Genomic DNA, 21,224 nt, shown 5'->3' with positions numbered 1-21,224 from the left:
GCCTAGAGGGATGGAGAATCAGATCTCGGATCAGATCGGCAGTTCTTACATAATACCATAGAAACGAAGGATCTGCACTCGGGAGATACGTGCGAAGCTTGTTATGCAATGTACGTCAAGATGAGGAAAATCAGAAATCGTCGAGGTGATTTTCCTTCTAGACGAGACGCCATGTTTTCATCCGGTTAGACAGCCTCGAAGAATTCTATTTATGTTCCTTGAAAATGCAGAATAACTGCATTTGTCGGGGAGTTTTTCTTTGCTTAGTTACGAATGTATGTGTGAATTAGTTTTCTCTTATCTGGAGATGCTCGGATTAATTTCTGTTTTGCATGGATGACCCAACGTACGTTCCTGTGCGTCCCTGTGTTTACGAGTCGGATTGCAGCGTGTAACTGTATTTATCTGAGGAGTAAACTTAACTTGAGGTCGATCCATGTCGAATGAAATTCGATGTGGCTTCTTGGCAGAACACTGTGGCCAATGGCAATGGTAAAAACTGAAATGAATTTTCCTCCGACGCCAATATGGCCGCAAATGACCCATTTCTCGCTAATTTCATATAGATTAAATTAATTGTTAAACAGTCTCATCCTGTGCCTACACCGATGACTATTAATGTAAATAGTTATTTAATCATAAGTTGAAGAACATTCAAGTACCATGATTATAAGGGTTTTCATATTTGGAGTTATTTAAGAAATCATGTTGCCCGTTATAAAGTTGCGACGATGGACTAATTGTATATGTGCGCCCACCTGTAAATAATAAGTTACATGAATTTAAAGTAAATCAATAAATCTCTGAAGAGTGATCCGATACAAAATCGTTTATTATCAAACAAGCTATCAAGATTCCCGCGTGAATTAATTATAATAAAAAAATCTCATTGTCTAGAACTGATATTCCGAATATAAAATTCATTTCCGGCGCGTCCCAAAGTGCTTTTATTGTTAAACAATGGTAGTGCAAGGATTTCACACCGAGCGGAGGCCTTGTATGTACAGCTGTATCGGAGGAATCCAATTGAGTAGAGCCTTGAATACAAGGCAGCCAATGAGAAACGAGCCTCAGGGGAAAGTAAAACGGCTTTTAGGTCTTAAGACGAACGGCGAGACCAGTTTATCGTAAGACTCATACGAGAACGCAACATTTCTACGCTGAACTAGTTATCGCTTCGAGTCAAAGAAATATCAGCCATGAAGTTAAGGACAACCCTCTTTCTTTTCTTGCTGGTATCACTATTACTGATTGGTAAGTGGCGGAAGGAAATTACGAAAATCACATTTTAACCGATAACGACAAACCGCCAACTAATGACACGCCGTAAATAACGGGAAAATAACCCTCAGGTTACACGTACTCGCTTACAAAGTACATAGAAATTGCATCCTATTTTTCTCAGCAATAAGACGTTCTTGCGCGTACGAAGGCTATTTAAAATCCCTTAAATCCGTTCTAAGTGCCCACTTCCGGTATTTATTTCACACCCACCGGACCATTTGCATGTCTAATGCGACACCGCGTGAAGAGCACGATTTAAAACTATAATCACCGATGACCTAAGTCAGCGAACCTCTGAGTCAAATGAAAACAATCGCTGACATCGATTCATCAGTGATGTTTTTTGCGCTTCATTGAAATTGTTCGCAAATTTCGTGATGTTAAAGGCGTTCCATTAATTTTCAGAGAAATTGCAGGACAGTGAAAAGCGTGCATTGAGCTCAAACCCAATCTGCTGGGGTAGAATGTATTCTTCTGTACACGATTCTAGAACGCAGCAACAAGGAAAACGAGTAGCATGCGTGATCTTTGAACCAATACGCGTATATATTTTTTTTTCCTCCCAAAAAGGTTATCGTTGGCGCACATAACTGACGAATAATACGTGCGACGGAATCGCCGTTTCCTTCTCGAAGTGTTACCGAAGCTTCAATAAGTATCATTTAATCGAATCACTGCCCAAAAGCCATGAAATTAATTTCGAATGCAATATCTCCGCGGCAAAATGGCGGCGTATCGGCGTCTCGAAAGTCGAGGTCGAGGTCGAAATCGGAGAGGTCGTTGTTGCTAAAGACATGACTCACGGCTCTATGCCAAGGATACGCATAGGAAATTTTTGCACACAAAAAAACGAGTAATACATCAAAGCTTCAAGAGGCCCGAATATAAACCTTTCTGAGAAGTACATAAATTCCTAACTGAATAGGATTGGAAAGTTTCCTGACGCCGGCTGAGTAATTATGTAAGATAATAGTAAGCATTGAGTACTTTCCCGGACGTGCATCATCAATATTCGCATATTTCTTATTATTTATGATATAGTTTCCCCCTCTATTGTCCCGATGGAAAAATCCGTCTCGCATGGAGCCCACTTTTGAGACTACATAAATATTAATAAGAAAGTACGTGCGTGCCAAAGTAAGAGCAAGGAACTGTTGAAATCACGAATTCTTCAGGCCTCCTTCCGATCTCTTTGTTTAACAATTGCAAATAAATTTCGACTTTAGAATTCCAGGAGGAGCCAGTGTCACACCTAAAAATAGATGGAGGCTACCTCTGTCAGTCACAAAATATAGTTAAAAGTACTTACAGATCATGGCAGTTCATAATTGCCTCATCCCCATGTAAAATATAATCTGGCAACGGATAACTACTCTGACCCCAATTCGAGTATATTAAATTAATCGAGCTCCACGTTCACCAACGTTATTATGCGATATCTCTCGCTTTTTGTCAGAAAACTGTGAACTCTGCCACGGACGGGTGGGAATCCTTGACCTCTGTTACAAAACTCCACTCAAAAGTGGGGCAGTTTCGTTGAATAAGAAATTCAAGCTGAATGAGCGATTTCGAAACTTCAAATTTATGATTCTTCTACAGAGGATGCTGAAGCGGGTTGGAAATTCTGGAAGAAAAAGAAAGACGAGGAAACTACCACGACAACCACGACGACCACAACAACGACCACGACGGTTGCTCCGGTAGCTTTAAAAACAACTCCTGCTCCGCCTCCAAGAGGATCGGCGGTCAACGTTAATAAAGCTTTAGCAGGAGCAGCAGATCCTGGCCTGGTAATTGGAGCTGGAACGGTCGGCTCCAACGCCAGGACTCCTCAGAATCGCAAACCGAATCCAGGAACTGAGGTGGGGCTTGAATTTCCTGGTTCAAAACCGGCAAAGCCTGGAACTGGAGGGGCCAATGGTCAAGGTTACAGGGACTGGGCAGCAGGACTAACCGGTGCTGGCGATCCTGCGAGGCAGCCTCCAAAACTTCCGGCTCAGGGCCCTGCATTCACTCCCGGAAGTCCTCAGGCACCTTCTCCAGGTACATTATCTTGCTCCCTTGGAATTTCAAGACGACTTTCCTTTTAAATTTCATTATTAATAAATATTTCTTGTAGGTCCTGGCAGGCCTGCATCTCCCGCCATTGGAGTCCAGCCTAATGCCGGAAATCGCAGCCCTCCACCTTTAGGACCGCGGCCGGAATCTCCAACTGGAGGTGCCCCAGGCCAACAAGGACAGAGGCCTCCAGGATCGCCCGTTTCGGGACCACCGTCACCTGTCTCCGGACCACCATCACCTCTGCCAGGACCTCAACAGGGTCCAGGCAATGCTCCCAACCAGGGCAGGCCCCAACCCGGAAGTCCTCAGCAAGGGACGAGACCAGATTTTCCTAATCTTCCCTCGGGAACCACTGGGCAAAACATAGCAGGAGCACCAGGAGTTGCTCCAGGAAATGCTTTTCCGGCTGGAGGGAAAAGTTGGGCCGAGGTAGCCTCCGGTGATAGCAGACCAGGGTCACCTACTCCTTCGCCAAGAGGTGGTCCCCAACCAGCTATTGGAGTTTCGGGTGGCCAAAACAGACCTGCATCCCAACCTAGTCAACCAGGATCCCCTAGCTTAGGCATGTGTATTTCAACTTTCGATTAAACGTTAACATTACCTGTGAATTTAATTGTAATAGATTTTGTTTCTAATAGGTCAGCCGCAAAGGGGACAACCCACCACAGCAAAACCAGTAATAGGTCCAGCAACAGGTCTAGCTGCTGGAGCTGCAGCAGGAGCCGTTGCCGGGGCCGTTGCTGGATCCACAGGAGGCAAGGTATACTCTAGCAACCCGACTTACAGCAAGGGCAACACCGTCACCGATGAAGACTTGGAGAAACTCTCTGAATCACTGTTCATCAAGGACGTCAACAACGCCAAAAAGCACATCACGGTTAACCTGCAGAAACAGACCACCGGCAACAGTCCCACCGACGAAGCTCCATTGCCGTGAGTATTCTGCCCCTTTCAATTAATTTCTGCAGGTATACTCTTAACTCTTTTCTGTTCTGAACCTGAAAAATTAATATTGGCATATAAAGAGATGTAGACAAAATTGCGCCTTGCACGCAGATTGCTGGACGTGAAGCCAGAGGCTCTGCAGAGTCCCACGATACAGAGTGTACTCGCGATTTACGACAATTACCAGCTCGACTCCCGTGTCAATGAGTACATCAGTCCAGCACAGCGACAGGAGGAGAGTCACCTGGTTGACACCTTTTTAAGCACCAACGTCATGTCCGCTGCGATGAGGTTCCTCGCCGACAAGGGATTCATTCGTAAGGACTATTACGAGTACAAGGATACCTTGAGGAGAATGTGGTTTAACCTGTTCTCCAGAGGAGAGGGGAAAATCGGGAGCTCAGGGTTCGAGCATGTTTTCATGAGCGAATTGAAACTCGGCACCGAAGTCTCCGGACTCCATAACTGGATATACTTCAACGCCGAGGAAGTAAAGAAGAGGGCCGACTACCTTGGATACGTAAAGAAGGTCGACCTGGGCGACGTGAGTTGTTTTTCGTTAGAATATATTCGTTTTAATTGAAGAGACCTCCTTCCTCCTCCTTTAAATCTTGTCTCCGTTTTTCCATTTTTCAGAAAGCCTCGATAGTAAAGCTGCATGCGAAGTTCAATGGGATCGACAAGCCGGTCACGTCGATGTTCATCGGAACTTCTCCCGAACTTGAAATGTCCCTTTACACCGTATGTTTCTTCGTAAGGCAGGACAAGGCTTGCCCAGTTTCCCTGGGGGGAACTAAATTTAACATCATGACACATAAGTTCAGATACAGGGGGAAGGATTTGATCGGGTCGGCTTACCCCGACATATAGGTGCTATTTAAGAAAGAAAATATAAGAACTGATGCTTTGTAAAGGTTCCTTTAGGAAGTTGCCGATATAACCGAGCGACTTGACCGATGTCATGACACAGACCTCTCTATTTGTCTCAACGGATGTATATAATAATTGTGAGAAAAATCTGTCGATGCTTTTATCATGGGACCAATGGTTGGTGTACCAATAAATAAAATTTTTCGGAAAGAAAAGTCCAACGATTTGTTTCTTTCCAACCGAATCTGCTATCGCTGGTGAAGAGTACCGATATCGCGAACAAATAATTGACGGAATGCCGCGTCCTTAAGTTTAGCGACTTGCTTGGTGTTATATGAAGACTTGGTAGTAGGAGGGGGTACGATTACTTGACAAGAGAGGGGACTCGGAGAAGTAGGGATAAGAGTATGCATACACGGAACCCTAGATTTCTGATACTTAGACGATGCGCGCTTCACAAGTAAACAGATAAGGTCGCGTAGGAGCTGTCCATTCGCTCTCGATAAAGCCACAAAAACCCGAGCCATGGTCCCGAGTGTAATTGCACAAGATCTTCCACGAGCCAGCAAGATACGCGGCCTTTCTGGATATGTACAAGTACGTGGAGTTGACTTTGAGAAAATACGAAATCCTTGGGGCGGAGTTGCGGCAAAAAGTCGTTTCCCGTCGTGGGGGGTACCTGTCCTGTAGATGCAGTGATCACAGGTGTTATCACAGCCAGAATGGCACCTACGGATACAGGCCAAAGCCGAGGAAATACTTCCAAGGTAATTCGACGATACAATATTCCACTGCAACAAATAGATTAAGAATTACGGAGAATACATTTTTTAATCGTATTCGAAAATCGAGAAAAGTCTCGGCAATGGCAGTTTTTTACGTTTCAGTGGCGAAGGAAAATCTGGAGGCGAGGGCTAAGCACAGCAATTTTTACAGGCTCGTTACAGCGTACAGAGAGCATGCTCATAAACGAGCTACCGTGAATCCAGTGTCCACTGACAAGCCGGATTTTCTCACGGAATTATTACCCGAGAAATTCGGGCTGGATCCAAGTGATAATGTCTCCTTCAAGGGGATTTTGCTCGCCGATAAAGAGAGTGGAAGTGTAAAAGAGGCCGTTGAGATGTTGAACAAAATATATGCCTCTCGCATAGGAACAGAATTTAGCTACTTAGAGGTGAGACTAAGCGTTTAATTCTCTCTATAAAGAAGGGACATTTTATAATCACTCATTTGCAGTCAGAGGAAGAGAGGGAATGGTTTGCAGAAAATATTGAGAAATGCTATGATGAGCCATTGGGCGTCCAAACGAAACGCGCGATCGCTCTGGAGATGTTAAAAAGTCAAGCTTTGGACAAATTTCTAGCCATAAAATTCGTAAGCTTCAAGAGATACGGTGGCGAAGGAGCGGAAAGCATGATGGCGTTTTTCCATGAGCTGTTCGAACTTTCCGCCCGCGGTAAGCTGAGAAACGGCGTATTAAAAAATAAGAAACATCTATTTTACAGCGACCTGTATTTATTCTGATCGCGTTGCAGATACTCTGGGCCACATCGTTCTCTGCATGCCTCACCGAGGTCGGTTAGATTTCTTAACGGGGATGTTAAAATTCCCTCCAGAAATGTTGTTCCACAAACTGCGAGGTCTATCGGAGTTTCCCGACGAGGCCAAGGCTTCGGGAGACGTTACTAGCCACTTCACGTCGTCCGTTGATCTACAGAAAAATAATAAAAATCTGCACGTAACAATGCTCTACAATCCTTCCCACTTGGAGGCTGTCAATCCAGTATCCATGGGCAAAACGAGAGGAACCATGCAAGCTCTCAAAGACGGGGCATACTCGGAGGACCAAAACTCTCAATGGAGTGACAAAGTCGTGAACGTCCAAGTAATTGTCAATTTCACTTTCGCCATTTTGTTAAAGATAAAGAAACTAATTAATATATTCTTTGAAGGTACACGGCGATGCTGCTTATGCTGGCCAAGGAGTAAACCAAGAATGTCTGGCTCTGAGTGGAGCTCCGCATTTCGAGATAGGTGGTACGATTCACATAGTTATAAACAATCAGTTGGGCTTCACGACCCCGCCATCTAGAGGACGATCGTCGAGGTACTGCACCGACATCGCAAAATCAATTTGCGCTCCCGTTATTCACGTAAACGGAGACGACCCAGAGGTCGGTATAAGTTATTATAATTTACTTATATTTGGCAAAAACGTTCTCACTGTACCTCACTCTACGTTTTGCAGATGGTCGTCAGAGCAACCAGAGTTGCCTTTAGATACCAAAGAAAATTTCGGAAAGACGTCTTCGTGGATCTGAATTGCTTTAGACGGTGGGGCCACAATGAGCTCGATGATCCCACTTTCACGAATCCTGAAATTTATAAAATTATTCACAATCGTCCGTAAGTTTTACGGTCAAAAATGAGTCACACTTTATTTGGACCACTTGAGGGAAGTATTCAAGAAACGTTATGTTTCAGATCGGTACCCGACAGTTACTTGAGTAAATTAATAAAAGAAAAAGTCCTTTCGGAGGCTGAAGGACTTTCCATGACGGAGGAGCATACAGCAAAGCTGTTCAAGGCTTTAAAGGAAATTGACAACTACACACCTAAGGCAACTTACCTCAGTGGAAAGTGGCTCGGCATAAAACAAGCCGAATCGTCAATCACTACCTGGGACACTGGAGTAGATTTGCAGCTCCTGAAATTCGTTGCTACGAAAAGTGTTTCCTTTCCGGATGACTTGGTAAATTTCCATTGCCACGAGAACCATATTTCCTTTCAAACGCCTTTCCTTTGATACCTCTCCTGAGAACTTGAAAATAATTATTTAAACATTTATTCTTTATAGACACTTTGCCATGTACCTTTAGAAGGATTTTCATTGTCTTTTCATGCGATTTAAAATGTTTTACTTTATTCGTTCTTTCTACAGAACGTTCACCCACAACTGCTGAAGAGTCATGTACAAAGTAGGTTGAATAAAATCGAAGATGGAAATAGACTGGACTGGTCCACTGCAGAGGCATTGGCATTTGGAAGTCTGCTCTATCAAGGATATAACGTGAGAATCAGTGGCCAGGATGTCGGTCGTGGGACGTTTTCCCAGAGGCACACAATGCTTGTCGACCAAACTACGGGAGGTACTTTCAATTTCTTTGACGAAAAGAATGTGTATGATTGAAATTGTTCGCTAATGTTTGACGACCATTTTTTAGAGATTTTCATACCTTTAAATGAGATGGTGAAGGACCAGGTGGGGAAGATAGAAATTGCCAACAGTATTTTATCGGAGGAAGCAGTTCTCGGATTTGAATATGGCCTGAGTATAGAATCGCCGACAACCTTGCCGATTTGGGAAGCTCAATTCGGTGATTTTTGTAATGGTGCACAGATCATTATAGACACGTTTGTCACCAGTGGTGAGACGAAATGGATGACCAGCAGTGGATTGACCCTGCTTCTTCCTCATGGATATGATGGTGCAGGTCCTGATCACAGTTCCTCCAGGTTCGAAAGGTTCTTACAGCTCAGTGATAGCAGAGAAGACAGGCCTGATGGAGATGACGTGAACATACAAGTAGTCAACCCCACCACACCTGCACAGTATTTCCATTTGCTTAGGCGACAGGTAAATGAATTTCCATTGTTGGTGTTAAGTAAAACAAATGTTAGGTATATTGAAATATTACTTACTTAGATGATCAGGAACTTCAGGAAGCCATTGATAATTGTCGGCCCTAAGATCCTTCTTCGACATCGTGCTGCGACTTCGACCTTGACAGAAATGTGCCCAGGAAACCGTTTTAAAAATGTTATAGGTAGATATGTTGAACATAGTAAATTACAATGTTCACCGTCAAAAATTATTAATCACTTTCTTTTAGGAGATGAAACGGCAGATGAGACGTCTGTAACAAAAGTGATACTGGTTACTGGGAAACATTATTATGCACTCGATGAAGCAAGAAAGGCTCAAAAGATTAAAAATGTTGCAATCGTGAGATTGGAGTGCTTATGTCCTTTCCCGTTTCTGGAGCTGCATGAAGAAATTCAAAAGTACAAACATGCACATGGTAAGTAAGAAATTGATATGGACAAAATTGGCGTAATGATTGTGAGAATTCTTCGGTAGTTTTCGTGTGGAGTCAGGAGGAACCACAAAATATGGGAGCATGGACTTTTATAAAACCACGATTTGAAAATTTATGTGGAAAACGGGTACGCCTCACTTTTATAAATTAGGAAATAATGATCAGACATACAACATAAATATCTTGTATAGCATTTATACTTACAAAAGCTGTATTTTCTCTTAAAATTTAATACCCAGTTTTATGTGTTTAATTTGAGTTTTATTTTCTTCAGTTGAAGTATTGCGGTCGCGAGCCGTTAGCCGCGAGTGCCGTTGGAATAGGCTATATACACCAAAAAGAAGCTCAAGAAATTGTATCTAAGCCATTTACGATCAACTCGTGACCGTCAGATGTACGTATGACTTTTTCTAAAAATGTTATGTATTAATTTTCATGTGCACCTGTGTGTAATTAAAAGTAATAAATCGGGCACAGCAATACTACGTATGTAATAAATTATTTCTCTTCCAATTTATTTGCCTATTATTGGGTGTTTTAGCGGTACACTAAGTTACTTGTTAATGTTTTGGAGAAAAAAATAATAAATTTCCTACATTAGTTTAAATAACAGTGCCAAATTTAAATTAGAGATTATTTTTTAGTTTTATCAGCCTCCAGTCGTTGATGTTCTTTTTCAACTAGGGTCTTCAATTCGTCCTGTTAAAAGAGATTAACGGAAAATGAATGATTATATAATTATACAGAATTTTTCGAACATATTAAATATCTAAACTCACCCCCCAACCAAGTTTCTCAGCCAAAAGTTGACATCCAGTGTCACAATCACCTAGCCATGCTGCGTCACGTCCAGCGTGGGATTCACTAGGATCAAATACTAGCCCTTGTCTCATACCAAAAAACCGAACTAATCTATCCTGAATGCCCACTTTCTCTTTGTTGATAAGTAATCGTGGACAAGATGAACTTACTCTGGAAAAATTAATTTACATTCAAATTTCAGAATTCAAAAGTAACCATAAAGAAAGCATCATATTCATGTACAACAAACATAATTATCACATACTTATCTACCAGTGAAGCAAACGGTTGTACCACTAAACTCGAGCCCATGATAATTAAAAGATCTGCTTTTGAAAAGTCTTTATCAATAAGTGCGTGAAAGCGGTCAGGTAGCATTTCTCCAAAAAACACAATATCTGGCTTTACAACTCCTTCATCGCATTCTTCGCATATTGGCACAAGGTCCGTAAATATTTTCTCTAAAATATATTATATATACAATGTTTCAGCTAATTTTGTTAAGAGATACATTGAACTAAATTCAGCAGGGTTTATGGTTATACAATTTCAGATACCTTTCATCCAATCAAGTGTATAAGGTGCTCGACATTTTAAACAACGTCCAGTATGAAATGTTCCATGAGCTTCGCACAGAAGTTCTTCGGGAATTCCTGCAACTCTTTCTAACGTATCAATATTCTGAGTATAATGGCGCAGAAGTAATCCTTTTTCCCACAGTAATCTAATAAAATAGTGACTAACAGTAGGTTTAAATCCTTCAGGCATTAACTGTTTAGCTAATGTGAAGAATGGTTTCGGATCTTTTTTAAAAAACTTTATCTCAAAGATCGCCTGAGGATGTGGTAAATCGTATTTAGCTAGGTTGTGATATAGTCCACTGGATGGCGATCGAAAATCAGGAATTCCAGCAGCTGCAACAATAAAATACTTATTGATTCTAGTACAATTCCAGGATGATGTTTCTACCTGATGCCATAAGAAAACAACAACACAATATTAAAAAGATGTGTACATTTCCCTTGCAAAACTCACAAGTGGAAATTCCTGCACCAGCCATGGTAATGATTCTGTGGCATCCATTCTCCTTAATGTAATCGACAATGCCATCCAATGTGAATTCTTTGAGAATTTTCTGTGGTTGAGGTTCATCTTTGTCTGAGTCATAAATTTTCAATTTTTGAGACAGATACTTATAAATCTTCTCCATCTGTGAGTCTTCTGAATCGTCTAGATTGTCAACTGATGTTTGAGGATCTGCCTCGCTCGCATCACCTCCTGTACGAAAAAATTGATTAATTTACACATCTATGTAAAAATAACATGAACGTTCAGAATGATTAAAAGAATATTAATTTACAGCGAATTACCCTACATTTCAATAACACAAAATCAGATTCGCTCCCTTTTCATAAACAATATTTTTTCACAATATTAACTTCACGGCTCAAAGCAATTCATTGATACTCACAAAATACAACTTAAGAAACGATACTATTCGCGTGCTTTCTCAAATGTGTTAAGAATTCTCATCGCATAATATTTTAAACTATCGAAGATGCGAAAACATCTGACAGATGAAACATAACCTAGACGTGAAACGTCAGATTGCGCGTCAAATGACGATAAGCTTTCCCTAACAATATTACCCTTCCGCTCCTCCGCATCACCCTCTTTTTCCATGGCACTCGATAATCAATGATACCCCTGTATCCTAACAATGTCTCTTGTCCACGTTTATTGACACAAACTTTCGTGTTTTCTTTCGCAGAGCGCAACCTCCATTCATTGAGATATTGCCCTCACCTTCGCACTGTGATTTCTCACATAATCGCATATCACCGTCGTGAACTTACACCTACATGCAAATACGAATTCACCCTTTTTAAATGTTTTCATAAATTCAAATAAAAGTCGATTCATTTTTCACTTATCACTACATTCGCTAAATGAAAATGTAAATACGCGATTTAGCTCAATAATAGCGCCATTTTTTTGGCGCCACTTTGGAGTTCCTGACCTTTTTTTGCTAGTGTATCAAGTATTTAATATCAGATTCGTTTGAAATAATTATCTTTGGATCGTTTTAGTAGACATACAAAAGCATAGGCACAGGTAATGTGACTATCGTTAATGGAATCTCAAGGTTGAGATAATTGCCATCATCATCAGACTTCGAAAATGGCGCAGACTAAAAGTCATTTAGTTGAAAGATTCTTCGATCCATGAATGCACACGTAGGATACAAATCGTTCCACGATTTAATTTCGATTTTTATCAGCCAGATGTAACGTTTAAACGCGTTATTAAATGTACAGTGTATGAAGTATGATATGCTCTGACAATTCAGCTGAGTACATTCTGCTTATGACAGAGTTACGAGTTAAGAAACACGTAGAAGCTTAAAAAATTATTCCATCATTATAACGTTGAGTAGGAAATTTTGTATTGACCCCGATTTTATCTTAACTGCTCCGTATTTAGAAGGATCATCAGACATGAGTTACACAGTCATAATAAAATATTTAACAAAGAAATATATCTACCCATGTCTAAAAGTACGAGAAGGGCTCTTCTGTCCGTGACAGTTCAATGTCGATTTAGTCCTAAATGCTAACTGCGTAATATTGACTTTAGCTACACTTTCGCTCAAATACAATTTCTCAGGAATGTCGAGTGCATCATATACGATTACCGTAATATTGCCTTAAAACTACAATTGCGACAATACTCGACACAGAATCGCTCAATAATCGTTCTTCCTGACAAAGCGATTGCGCAAAAGTGCTCACACTAATTTTCAACTTTCACCTCGAAGCACGCCAGTTGCTTCTGATACAGAGTGTTGCAATTGCTTGATATAAAAAGTGTTATGTTTCCTTCGCTTCGGCGATTTGTTTAAAAGACTTGCGTTGATACTGCTATATATTATTTGCATCTTCGGTGAATGCGGAAATATCTGGCAAAATGCTTTTAACAAGTTCAAAAACCGGTAGCCTCTTTGTTGATAACCACTAATCGAAAATCAATGATCAAAAACTGTAAATAATTTTTAAAAGTACTGCAAATTTTAAAAGTTTGCAATGGAGGAACTTCTATAGGTTTATTTATATAATCTACAGTTCGGGTATGGAACGTTCAGATATAATAGAATAGTTTGCGTTCCGTTTTTTTTTTTTAATGCTGTACATACATACTGCTGTATGTATTTATATACATACTACAGTACGGCATACCCTTACCGTACCTAGGTATTCTTGGCATTGAATATAGTTTCTGCTGCAAGATTGGGATCCAGTTTTCCAAGGTTCAACCGTTTAGCAGGTGCATCGCGCGTAAAATTTAGCCCTCCGATTGGTTGGACAATTTGCATGCCTCCGCGAATCGTCACCCTGAAAATTTCGGTTTCACCATCTTTCGAATCTAAACCGCTAACTAGTTTATCCATTTTTCCTTTCGAAAGGCGTCGGATTCCTGGATTATAAACGGATAACTTCATTGAATTCCACTTCGTCTCTTGTTCACCTTCGACAGACCGCTTAGGAAGCAAGAGTCAATTCACCGCGAGTAGAATGAAAATCGTGTCTCTCTAAATAAAATCCATGGCACAAAGGGCCGATGGAACAAAGAAGGCGGTTAAAACGATACACCTAATTCCGCCACTCGTAGTACCCCTCATGACTTCAAAAGCCACCTGTAATTGAAAGAAATATTCTTATCCGATTATCTACCCCTTGTGGGTCCTCTATGTGCGTCACGCTCATTGGTCGACGCAGGTCCATGCACGTAGCGCGCCCGAGAATCGATGCTCCGAAAAACATACGGAGGTCTCAAATTAGCGGCGACCGGTTCCTGGGATAACCTTGGTGTCTGAGAACGTGGCTACACCATAGACATAGATGGGTTCACTTCTAAGGGCGAGTGAATGACCTTCCCGGTTGCGGGTAAAGTGGAACGTCGGGGGGAGATTCGGGGGTTACCCAAACAAGAAGGACGCTGCTACTTATAAAGCGCATCGCTTCCGCGGCGAGTGCCAGTCGTACGTGGACTTTTAACCCGATAGTTTACGACGTTTTTGAGTGTAATCACATTTTGTCGTCTTTTCTTCGCCCAAGGCTGATCGGTTTTACTGCCTCTTAGTGGGTCAGTTTTCGTGGCGTGGTTGCGCAGTGATTGCTGTGCTCGCAGGGTGACTTCACGCACCTCCAACGCACCTCACGACGTGCCGCTAAATTGCAATTGTTGACGACAGACGCTCGTTCCTTATCTCCGCTAAGTACCTGCCAAAGCGCGAATTATTTCTACTCTTTCCCATATAACCTACTCGCTTCCGTATCCAAATCGAAGAGAATAAATAATAAAATATGGAACTGGTACGTCCAGACCTGCCATCACGTTGCACGTGGAAGCCAAACGCCACGGATAGTCCGCACACGCTACGTAATCAGTAAGTTTATGCTGATTTATTTATTCCATTTTATCTTTTACTTTTTATTACGTCAAAACAAAGTGACGACTATTCGCGGAAGTATCCGAGATTGGCCGGGACAAAAAAAATCAATTTCCGAGGACGAGGTTCTCTCCTATTTCGCTGTACCACACGCGTAAGCACGAGGCGCTGAGTAAGCAAACTATCAAAAAAGGAAATAACGTCTAGTAGCGATAAATGATTAAGAAATTGCTAATGTTTAGTGATCAAGGGTTATGGTGAGCTTAGACTAATATTATGATAATTTGAAAGGAAGTCGAATAGGGGCAAAAAATATTCCTACTAAAATATCTCATTGAATCAGCCCATTTTGTTGCTGCTTGTGCAAGGTGACTGTATTGTTTACGTATCAGAATAAAATACCATAACTGTAGTGTTTGTTTATTAAGCACTTCAAAAAGGGATACCTTTCTTGATTTTTAGACATTGTAATTGGTCATTCATTTCCTTTGATCTAGAAAAAAGGTATATTTTAAAATGTTCAAGCTATGTTCAACGTACATATTCTTTGTTATGCATAATAAAAATGTTTGTTTCTTGCAGATGCAGTGATCGTAAAAAAGTTTTGCCAGATATTTTAAGTGTAGTTGGACAAACTCCAATGGTACGGCTGGATAAGATACGGAAATTGTATGGAATCAAATGTGAACTGTGTAAGTGTCTGATTTCAGAGATACAAAAATATTCTTGGACCTGATACTAGTGCTGCGTATGGAATCTTTCTGAGGTTGCATGACCTTCGAAAGACTTCGTAACCTCGATTAATGCTAATAAGAATCAATTAAAATCATGTGTGACTAAATTTAAAAAGGTGTTAAACCTTTGTTACACGTTGAAAACTTTATGTTAATAAAATAGGAAAAATTAGTATTAACACGTTCTGTGCCATGCCGTGTACCAGTCAAAGTTAACGTGTATTATCGGCGGTGCATGTGGCACGGAACATGTTAAGAAACATAAATATAAGATATGTCGCACGTGCCAGCAACGAGTTAAGGGAATTGCATAATGTACAGCATATCAATATAATGTAGTTATATTTTGTAGTGGCAAAATGTGAATTTATCAATCCGGGTGGATCTGTAAAGGATAGAATTGGTGTTAGGATGATGCAAGATGCAGAGGAAAAAGGAATTTTGAAACCTGGTTGTACCATTATCGAGCCCACAAGTGGTAACACAGGCATTGGATTGGCCATGGCATGCGCAGTGAAAGGTTATCGATGTATTATTGTCATGCCAGAAAAGATGTCTAATGAGAAGGTCTATACACTTCGAGCATTGGGTGCTGAAATAGTTCGAACGCCAACAGAAGCTGCATGGGATAGTCCTGAAGGGCACATAAGCGTATCACAGAAATTAAAAAGTGAAATCCCTAACAGTGTGATTTTAGATCAGGTAAAGTACATTTAAATTTAGAATTACCTTTTTGAATGAATTATTAAGTTACTGGGTAATAATAAAAGTTATTATGTAGTATACCAATGCCGGAAACCCATTGGCTCACTATGATGACACTGCCATGGAAATTTGGGAACAGTCTGAAGGGAGAATTGATTATTTGGTAATTGGAGCTGGTACTGGAGGAACGATAAGCGGTGTAGGTCGCAAATTTAGGGAAATTTCACCAACCACGAAAATAGTAGCAGTCGATCCAGAAGGAAGTACTCTTGCAGAGCCAGCGGAGTTAAATAAGACTGCCGTTACTTTTTATGAAGTGGAAGGAATTGGGTAAAATTTAACTCTAACTCTTTCACTAACTATGCTGAAACCAAAAATTACTTGTATCATATTTTACTTCATATTAGTAAAGAATATATATCAAACTAATTAACATGTTCTGTTTGTAGGTATGACTTTGTTCCAACCGTACTGGATCGGGATGTAATAGATGCATGGATTAAAGTTAACGATTGTGAGTCATTAAACGCAGCTCGTACACTGATACGCGAAGAAGGCTTGCTTTGCGGTGGTAGCAGTGGTGCAGCGTTATCGGCAACTATTAAAGTAGCAAAGGATCTACCAGCTGAAGCACGTGTCGTGACATTACTGCCCGATGGAATTAGAAATTATATGACTAAATTTGTTTCTGATCATTGGATGGAAGCTCGAGGATTTTTAGTACGTTGAATAGTAAATATTCAACCTCCATCAGAATCATATTCATCTTTCATTTTATCTTAATAAAAAACAAATCCTTTTTAGGAACCACCTCCTCCCATTCAAGCAAATAAGTGGTGGTGGGACAAGCCTGTGTCAAGTCTCAATTTGAAAAATGCAGCTGTCCTGGTTAAAGGAGCAACTTGTCAGCAAGCAATCCAGATCCTTCAGAAGGAGGGAGTTGCTGAGATTCCTGTTACAGATGAAGAAGGCAATGTTAAAGGCGTTATTACATTGTGTGCGCTCGTAACTAATTTAAACTCGGGCAAAGTAAAGCAAACAGATTGTGCGGAAAACATATTAGTGAAGCAATTTAGAAAAGTGGCCCTTTCGACTACACTTGGCAGACTGTCACGTATATTCGAAAAGGACTCATATGCTGTCGTTCTTGATGAGAAACACGATGGGTCGGTGATAGGAATTGTCACTCGAATAGATTTACTGAGTTTCATTAGCAGTTTTACTGATATTCCCCATGTTAATGGTGAAGCATGATAAAATGGAACACTGGTATAGTTTTGAGAATCTATAGAATAAATATTGCACGCAATTGTGCTATTGTTTACAATATACTTAAGAACAGGAGTGTGCCAAAAAGGAATTTGTAGTATGGCACATTCAATTGATATAGTCTCATTTATATTAATTGAATGATATTTCATTTCTTAAAATACAACTACTGCAAGGTAGCAATTGATTATTGTTTATAAAATACAAAGAAATGTCATTTTTTATCATAACTCATTTCACAGTACAATTTGCTACATCACATTTAAATAAAGCATTTATAACAAATTCCTAAATAGGAATAGTTCTTAATTATACATTATTTTTTAATTAATAAGGTATAATTTAATAGTGTAACATCTTTGAATAGTATCTAACAGCAATTTTAATGGTTATTAAAGTGTTTATAAGTTTTTGAAGATAACTTGAACACCAGTATCAATCAAGGTTTTGTATAATTAGTACTAACAAGTTCTGTATTTCCAATTTAAATTTGTACTTTGAAATACCTGCCTAATCCTGAAATGTCACGTTTGGCTATGACTTATAAACATATCCAACTAATGTTGATGAATGCACTTTTCACCAGGTAATTAATTTATATAATTGTAGTTCAATGGGGACTGATCCATAAATACTTTTATTAATAAACAATCATATTCATATAAATACTATTCTATTTTCTTTAAACCCATCTTTGTCAGTAATTTTTTATGCTAAGAAAATAAAAAATTGCAGACCTTTAGGGATTAACTGTATACATTCTTATTTACAGGTATACCTACGGAATAGTTATATTCGCTGTACTTGGACGTTGAATTTACAACTTGGTAATGCAGACACTTCGGCCTTTACTGTACTGACTATGCCAAGGTTAGCAAGACTACCACGTAAAAGGCCACAGGTAAATGCTAGCAAACGAGGGCTCTCCCGTAGGTACTGCTGGCTTCCATTCGCGCCAATGTTTGCTAGTAGTCGGAACTCATTGTCATGTAATACGTACACACCATGATGATTTGTTCGTAAGTTGTCAATTTGCTTGTGATAAAGGCAAGTCCAAAAGTCTGTGCAAATGAATTTGATCATGTCTAACTCTTCTTTGAATCGTGCCCATTCCTTTGTCAATCGTTCAATGATACGATATCCTACGCTGAACCCCATCCATTCTAAACGAGATAATTCTTCTTCTCCATCCTGCTAGGAGCATACATTTTTGTATGAATGTACCTTTATTCCTACAGGATAAAAAGAATTGTACGTAATATATGTCTACCTTATTGTCTGACGTTGTAGCCAAAACATAATTAACTATTTCTGCATGTAAATATTCAAAGAGGCATTTGTCAGCTTCTTCTAAAGAACATGCTGATAGCTTTGACTCCAGCCCTTGCTGTTTCATACTTGCAGTTTAATTCTCCAAATTAGTTGTTTATACATACATAAGGTACTGTAGCTCCCAGAGATGAGTTGGGAGATTGCTCACGGGCAGGGTCGCGTGATCGCATCCTGTGCTGCCCTCTGGTTTCGTACGTTAGCTTTCACCGTTTTTTGCCCCCAAGGGCGGCGCTTTGAATTTCTGACAGTAGTTCGCGCTCTCCCGATGGCGGTACCATCTACCAGTCGCCGTTGGCGGCTTCCGCACGCACGCACGCACGCACGCACGCACGCACGCACGCATGCGAGATTTCGAACGTTTTCGAGCGTTTCAGTTAGGTTAGGTTAGGTCAGNCGTGCGTGCGTGCGTGCGTGCGTGCGTGCGTGCGTGCGTGCGTGCGTGCGTGCGTGCGTGCGTGCGTGCGGGCGGGCGGGCGGGAGCCGCCAACGGCGACTGGTAGATGGTACCGCGATCGCGAGTGCGCGAGCTACTATCAGAAATCCGTTGCGCCGCCCTTGGGAGCAAAAAACGGTGAAAGCTATCGTACGAAACCAGAGGGCAACACAGGATGCGATCACACGATCCGGCCCGTCAGCAATCTCCCAACTCATCTCTGCAACTGAATTAAATTGAATTAAATAAACTGGATGTGGTACTGTGCTCAAATCACTTGACCGAAATCCAACATACGATAGAAGATGAAGAGATAAACTGGATAAATAAATGTTACATGTGCTGGCAGTGATGCTGGAGCTGGTATATGAAAATAAAACATGATGAATTTTTGAAGTATGGTTTGTTCGTTAAAGTTAGCAAAGACAAAAAATTATTATGAGAATGATTTTCCATCGAAAACAACTATAAAGTACATCTGAATGAAACTAAAAAATGTTCAGCATATTTCGCATTTTACCAATATGAGATAATGTGATTAACAAATAAGATAACAATAACGAATGAGTTGCGTGTCCCTGAAAATTGCAAAAAATTAAGACGAGAATTTGCACTGTGTCATAATGGAAGAAATTCCTTCAGGTAAATTTAATTACCTATCGATAAGCTTTGGAACTGAATATTTTCGTAGGTTAGAACGTATTTTCCAACCAACTTATATTGACTCAAATCCATAGAATTATATGAGATATGGGATTATATTTGGCACAATTTAGTACTTAGTGAATCATCACTTTAAGTTCACACGACATTTGATAATGTTATTCAGGTAATGATGCAGTTTCCACACAAAAGTCATTATTGCCTTTTCATGATCCTGGATGGAACGACCCACCAAAGTGGGCTTACTCTTCGCCGCAAAGTCAATGCGCGACTCCAGGCAAAAGAGTCCTAAACAAAAGGGTAGCGTTTCCTCTAAATTCAGCAGTTCCTCAATCGAACATTGACCCACTTCAACCACTGTCAACATCCGTAACCAATATACCAGTACCTCCGCAACCTTCTATACCTTGTGCTCCACCTCCGACTCCTTCTGGCCTATCCACGGAAGGCATGAGTTTAAATGTGGCAGTAACTAAGGAACAAGCACTAAAGGATACCATGGGAAATCTGGAATGTGTGATAAAACAATGTGAAGATTTAAAGGGCAAAACTGAGGAAGTTAGAAAAAGGTTAGACATCATGAGAAATTTGTGGATGGAAGACAAACTGACTGAAACCATACATAAAAATGTTTTGGAAATATCCGAAGGTTTGTTCGTTCACGATTCATTATAACCTATCGAAATACTGATTTCACGTAATGTAAATTAAATAAAATTCTTTTCTGCAGCTCTTAGGTGTAATGATTGCGACCGTGCTGATAAACTCCACGTTTCGATGGTGATGGAACACGCTGCTCTATGTAGTTCTTGGGTACCTGGCATTAGATATTTAATCCAAGAAGCAAAAAAGAACTATGACAGAACGGAAACTACAGATGTCGATAAACCTCACCCATACCTTTTACCGACGACAGACACAGAATTAACATAATAGCTTTTTCATACCCGAAAACAGCATCTAGTAATTTTAATCGAAAGCTTTTATAACATACTCCGGCACGTATAATTATATACAATGGATAACATTAAAATAAGGGGAAATCTTTTAACCCTCCGATTTCACATAAGTATCAAAAACATTTAATGTTTACGATCAAGTATATATACAACGTACTAACTAGAACATATATTAATCTTTATACAGGTTGTAAAATATCCTTGTCAGCACTTCTTACAGTTGGGAATAAAAATTGTTTATTAAGTGTTCAACATACGGTACAATAAACGACCAAAACGCTTACAAATACAATTCCTATCAGTTGATGGTAACGTATGCACATAACCTGTACCGACATCGTCATCGATCGGACATCGAGGTTCCCGTGCGCCGCCAGAGGGCGACACGAGCTTCAGCGAAAAAGTTCCGAGCAACTGGTGCACCCGGATTGACTTTCAATCACGCTATCTTAGGGCTGGACAGGAAACCGCTGGACCGGTAAAAGTCCCTAATAATATTATATACTATACTAAAAGGAGATCGTCTCTAAGTCGTTAATTTAGACTTATTTCAGTCTCTGGGCATTCACGTGGGCAACGTTGAAAAGATAGGCGAACGACAGGAGCAAAATTGGA

At 40.4% G+C, this 21,224-nt stretch overlaps 6 protein-coding genes across 11 annotated transcripts; 4 read left to right on the top strand and 2 right to left on the bottom strand.

Annotated features, from left to right (window-relative positions):
• Window positions 1-1,114: 1,114 nt before the first annotated feature.
• LOC105699726 (poly(U)-specific endoribonuclease homolog) lies at window positions 1,115-5,375 on the top strand. The gene is made up of 6 exons (XM_012424938.2): window positions 1,115-1,254; window positions 2,884-3,327; window positions 3,404-3,907; window positions 3,984-4,278; window positions 4,402-4,834; window positions 4,927-5,375. The coding sequence occupies exons 1-6, from the start codon at window positions 1,200-1,202 to the stop codon at window positions 5,158-5,160; spliced, it is 1,965 nt and encodes a 654-aa protein (XP_012280361.1). The 5' UTR covers window positions 1,115-1,199; the 3' UTR covers window positions 5,161-5,375.
• A 97-nt stretch (window positions 5,376-5,472) lies between these two features.
• Window positions 5,473-9,743, top strand: LOC105699725 (probable 2-oxoglutarate dehydrogenase E1 component DHKTD1 homolog, mitochondrial). The gene is made up of 13 exons (XM_012424937.1): window positions 5,473-5,927; window positions 6,048-6,337; window positions 6,400-6,619; window positions 6,699-7,048; window positions 7,116-7,337; window positions 7,412-7,569; window positions 7,648-7,915; window positions 8,105-8,312; window positions 8,388-8,800; window positions 8,870-8,990; window positions 9,057-9,245; window positions 9,305-9,390; window positions 9,538-9,743. The coding sequence occupies exons 1-13, from the start codon at window positions 5,750-5,752 to the stop codon at window positions 9,646-9,648; spliced, it is 2,814 nt and encodes a 937-aa protein (XP_012280360.1). The 5' UTR covers window positions 5,473-5,749; the 3' UTR covers window positions 9,649-9,743.
• An 11-nt stretch (window positions 9,744-9,754) lies between these two features.
• Window positions 9,755-12,250, bottom strand: LOC105699728 (NAD-dependent protein deacetylase sirtuin-2). Of its 4 annotated transcripts, XM_012424942.2 has the most exons (7): window positions 12,085-12,248; window positions 11,714-11,922; window positions 11,100-11,342; window positions 10,622-10,978; window positions 10,330-10,525; window positions 10,043-10,235; window positions 9,755-9,962 (listed from the first exon to the last, which is right to left on the bottom strand). In XM_012424942.2, the coding sequence occupies exons 2-7, from the start codon at window positions 11,745-11,747 to the stop codon at window positions 9,897-9,899; spliced, it is 1,089 nt and encodes a 362-aa protein (XP_012280365.1). In that variant the 5' UTR covers window positions 11,748-11,922; window positions 12,085-12,248; the 3' UTR covers window positions 9,755-9,896. The 4 variants fall into 4 exon arrangements, with proteins under 4 accessions (XP_012280365.1, XP_012280366.1, XP_012280364.1 ...); XM_012424943.2 differs by having other exon boundaries at window positions 11,871-12,250; XM_012424941.2 differs by having other exon boundaries at window positions 11,714-12,248.
• Window positions 12,251-13,897: 1,647 nt separating this feature from the next.
• Window positions 13,898-17,888, top strand: LOC105699727 (cystathionine beta-synthase). 2 transcript variants are annotated; one of them, XM_012424939.2, is made up of 6 exons: window positions 13,898-14,511; window positions 15,097-15,206; window positions 15,601-15,950; window positions 16,030-16,283; window positions 16,403-16,673; window positions 16,758-17,888. In XM_012424939.2, the coding sequence occupies exons 1-6, from the start codon at window positions 14,429-14,431 to the stop codon at window positions 17,205-17,207; spliced, it is 1,518 nt and encodes a 505-aa protein (XP_012280362.1). In that variant the 5' UTR covers window positions 13,898-14,428; the 3' UTR covers window positions 17,208-17,888. The 2 variants fall into 2 exon arrangements, with proteins under 2 accessions (XP_012280362.1, XP_012280363.1); XM_012424940.2 differs by lacking the exon at window positions 13,898-14,511 and adding an exon at window positions 14,608-14,771.
• On the bottom strand, window positions 17,841-18,860 carry LOC105699729 (trafficking protein particle complex subunit 6B). Of its 2 annotated transcripts, none has more exons than XM_012424944.2 (2): window positions 18,493-18,860; window positions 17,841-18,416 (listed from the first exon to the last, which is right to left on the bottom strand). In XM_012424944.2, the coding sequence occupies exons 1-2, from the start codon at window positions 18,616-18,618 to the stop codon at window positions 18,012-18,014; spliced, it is 531 nt and encodes a 176-aa protein (XP_012280367.1). In that variant the 5' UTR covers window positions 18,619-18,860; the 3' UTR covers window positions 17,841-18,011. The 2 variants fall into 2 exon arrangements, with proteins under 2 accessions (XP_012280367.1, XP_012280369.1); XM_012424946.2 differs by having other exon boundaries at window positions 17,841-18,413; window positions 18,493-18,853.
• Window positions 18,861-19,172: 312 nt separating this feature from the next.
• Window positions 19,173-20,863, top strand: LOC105699644 (steroid receptor RNA activator 1). The gene is made up of 3 exons (XM_012424785.2): window positions 19,173-19,629; window positions 19,817-20,299; window positions 20,381-20,863. Exons 1-3 carry the CDS (start codon window positions 19,611-19,613, stop codon window positions 20,581-20,583), a joined length of 705 nt encoding a protein of 234 aa, XP_012280208.1. The 5' UTR covers window positions 19,173-19,610; the 3' UTR covers window positions 20,584-20,863.
• The last annotated feature ends 361 nt before the right edge of the window (window positions 20,864-21,224 follow it).

This window comes from Orussus abietinus, unplaced genomic scaffold (assembly GCF_000612105.2).
Source record: "Orussus abietinus isolate OABI.00-Male unplaced genomic scaffold, Oabi_2.0 scaffold182, whole genome shotgun sequence".
NCBI classification, from domain to species: domain Eukaryota; kingdom Metazoa; phylum Arthropoda; class Insecta; order Hymenoptera; family Orussidae; genus Orussus; species Orussus abietinus.
Note: the sequence above shows the minus strand (reverse complement) of the source record. Positions and strands in the feature narration are given on the sequence as shown.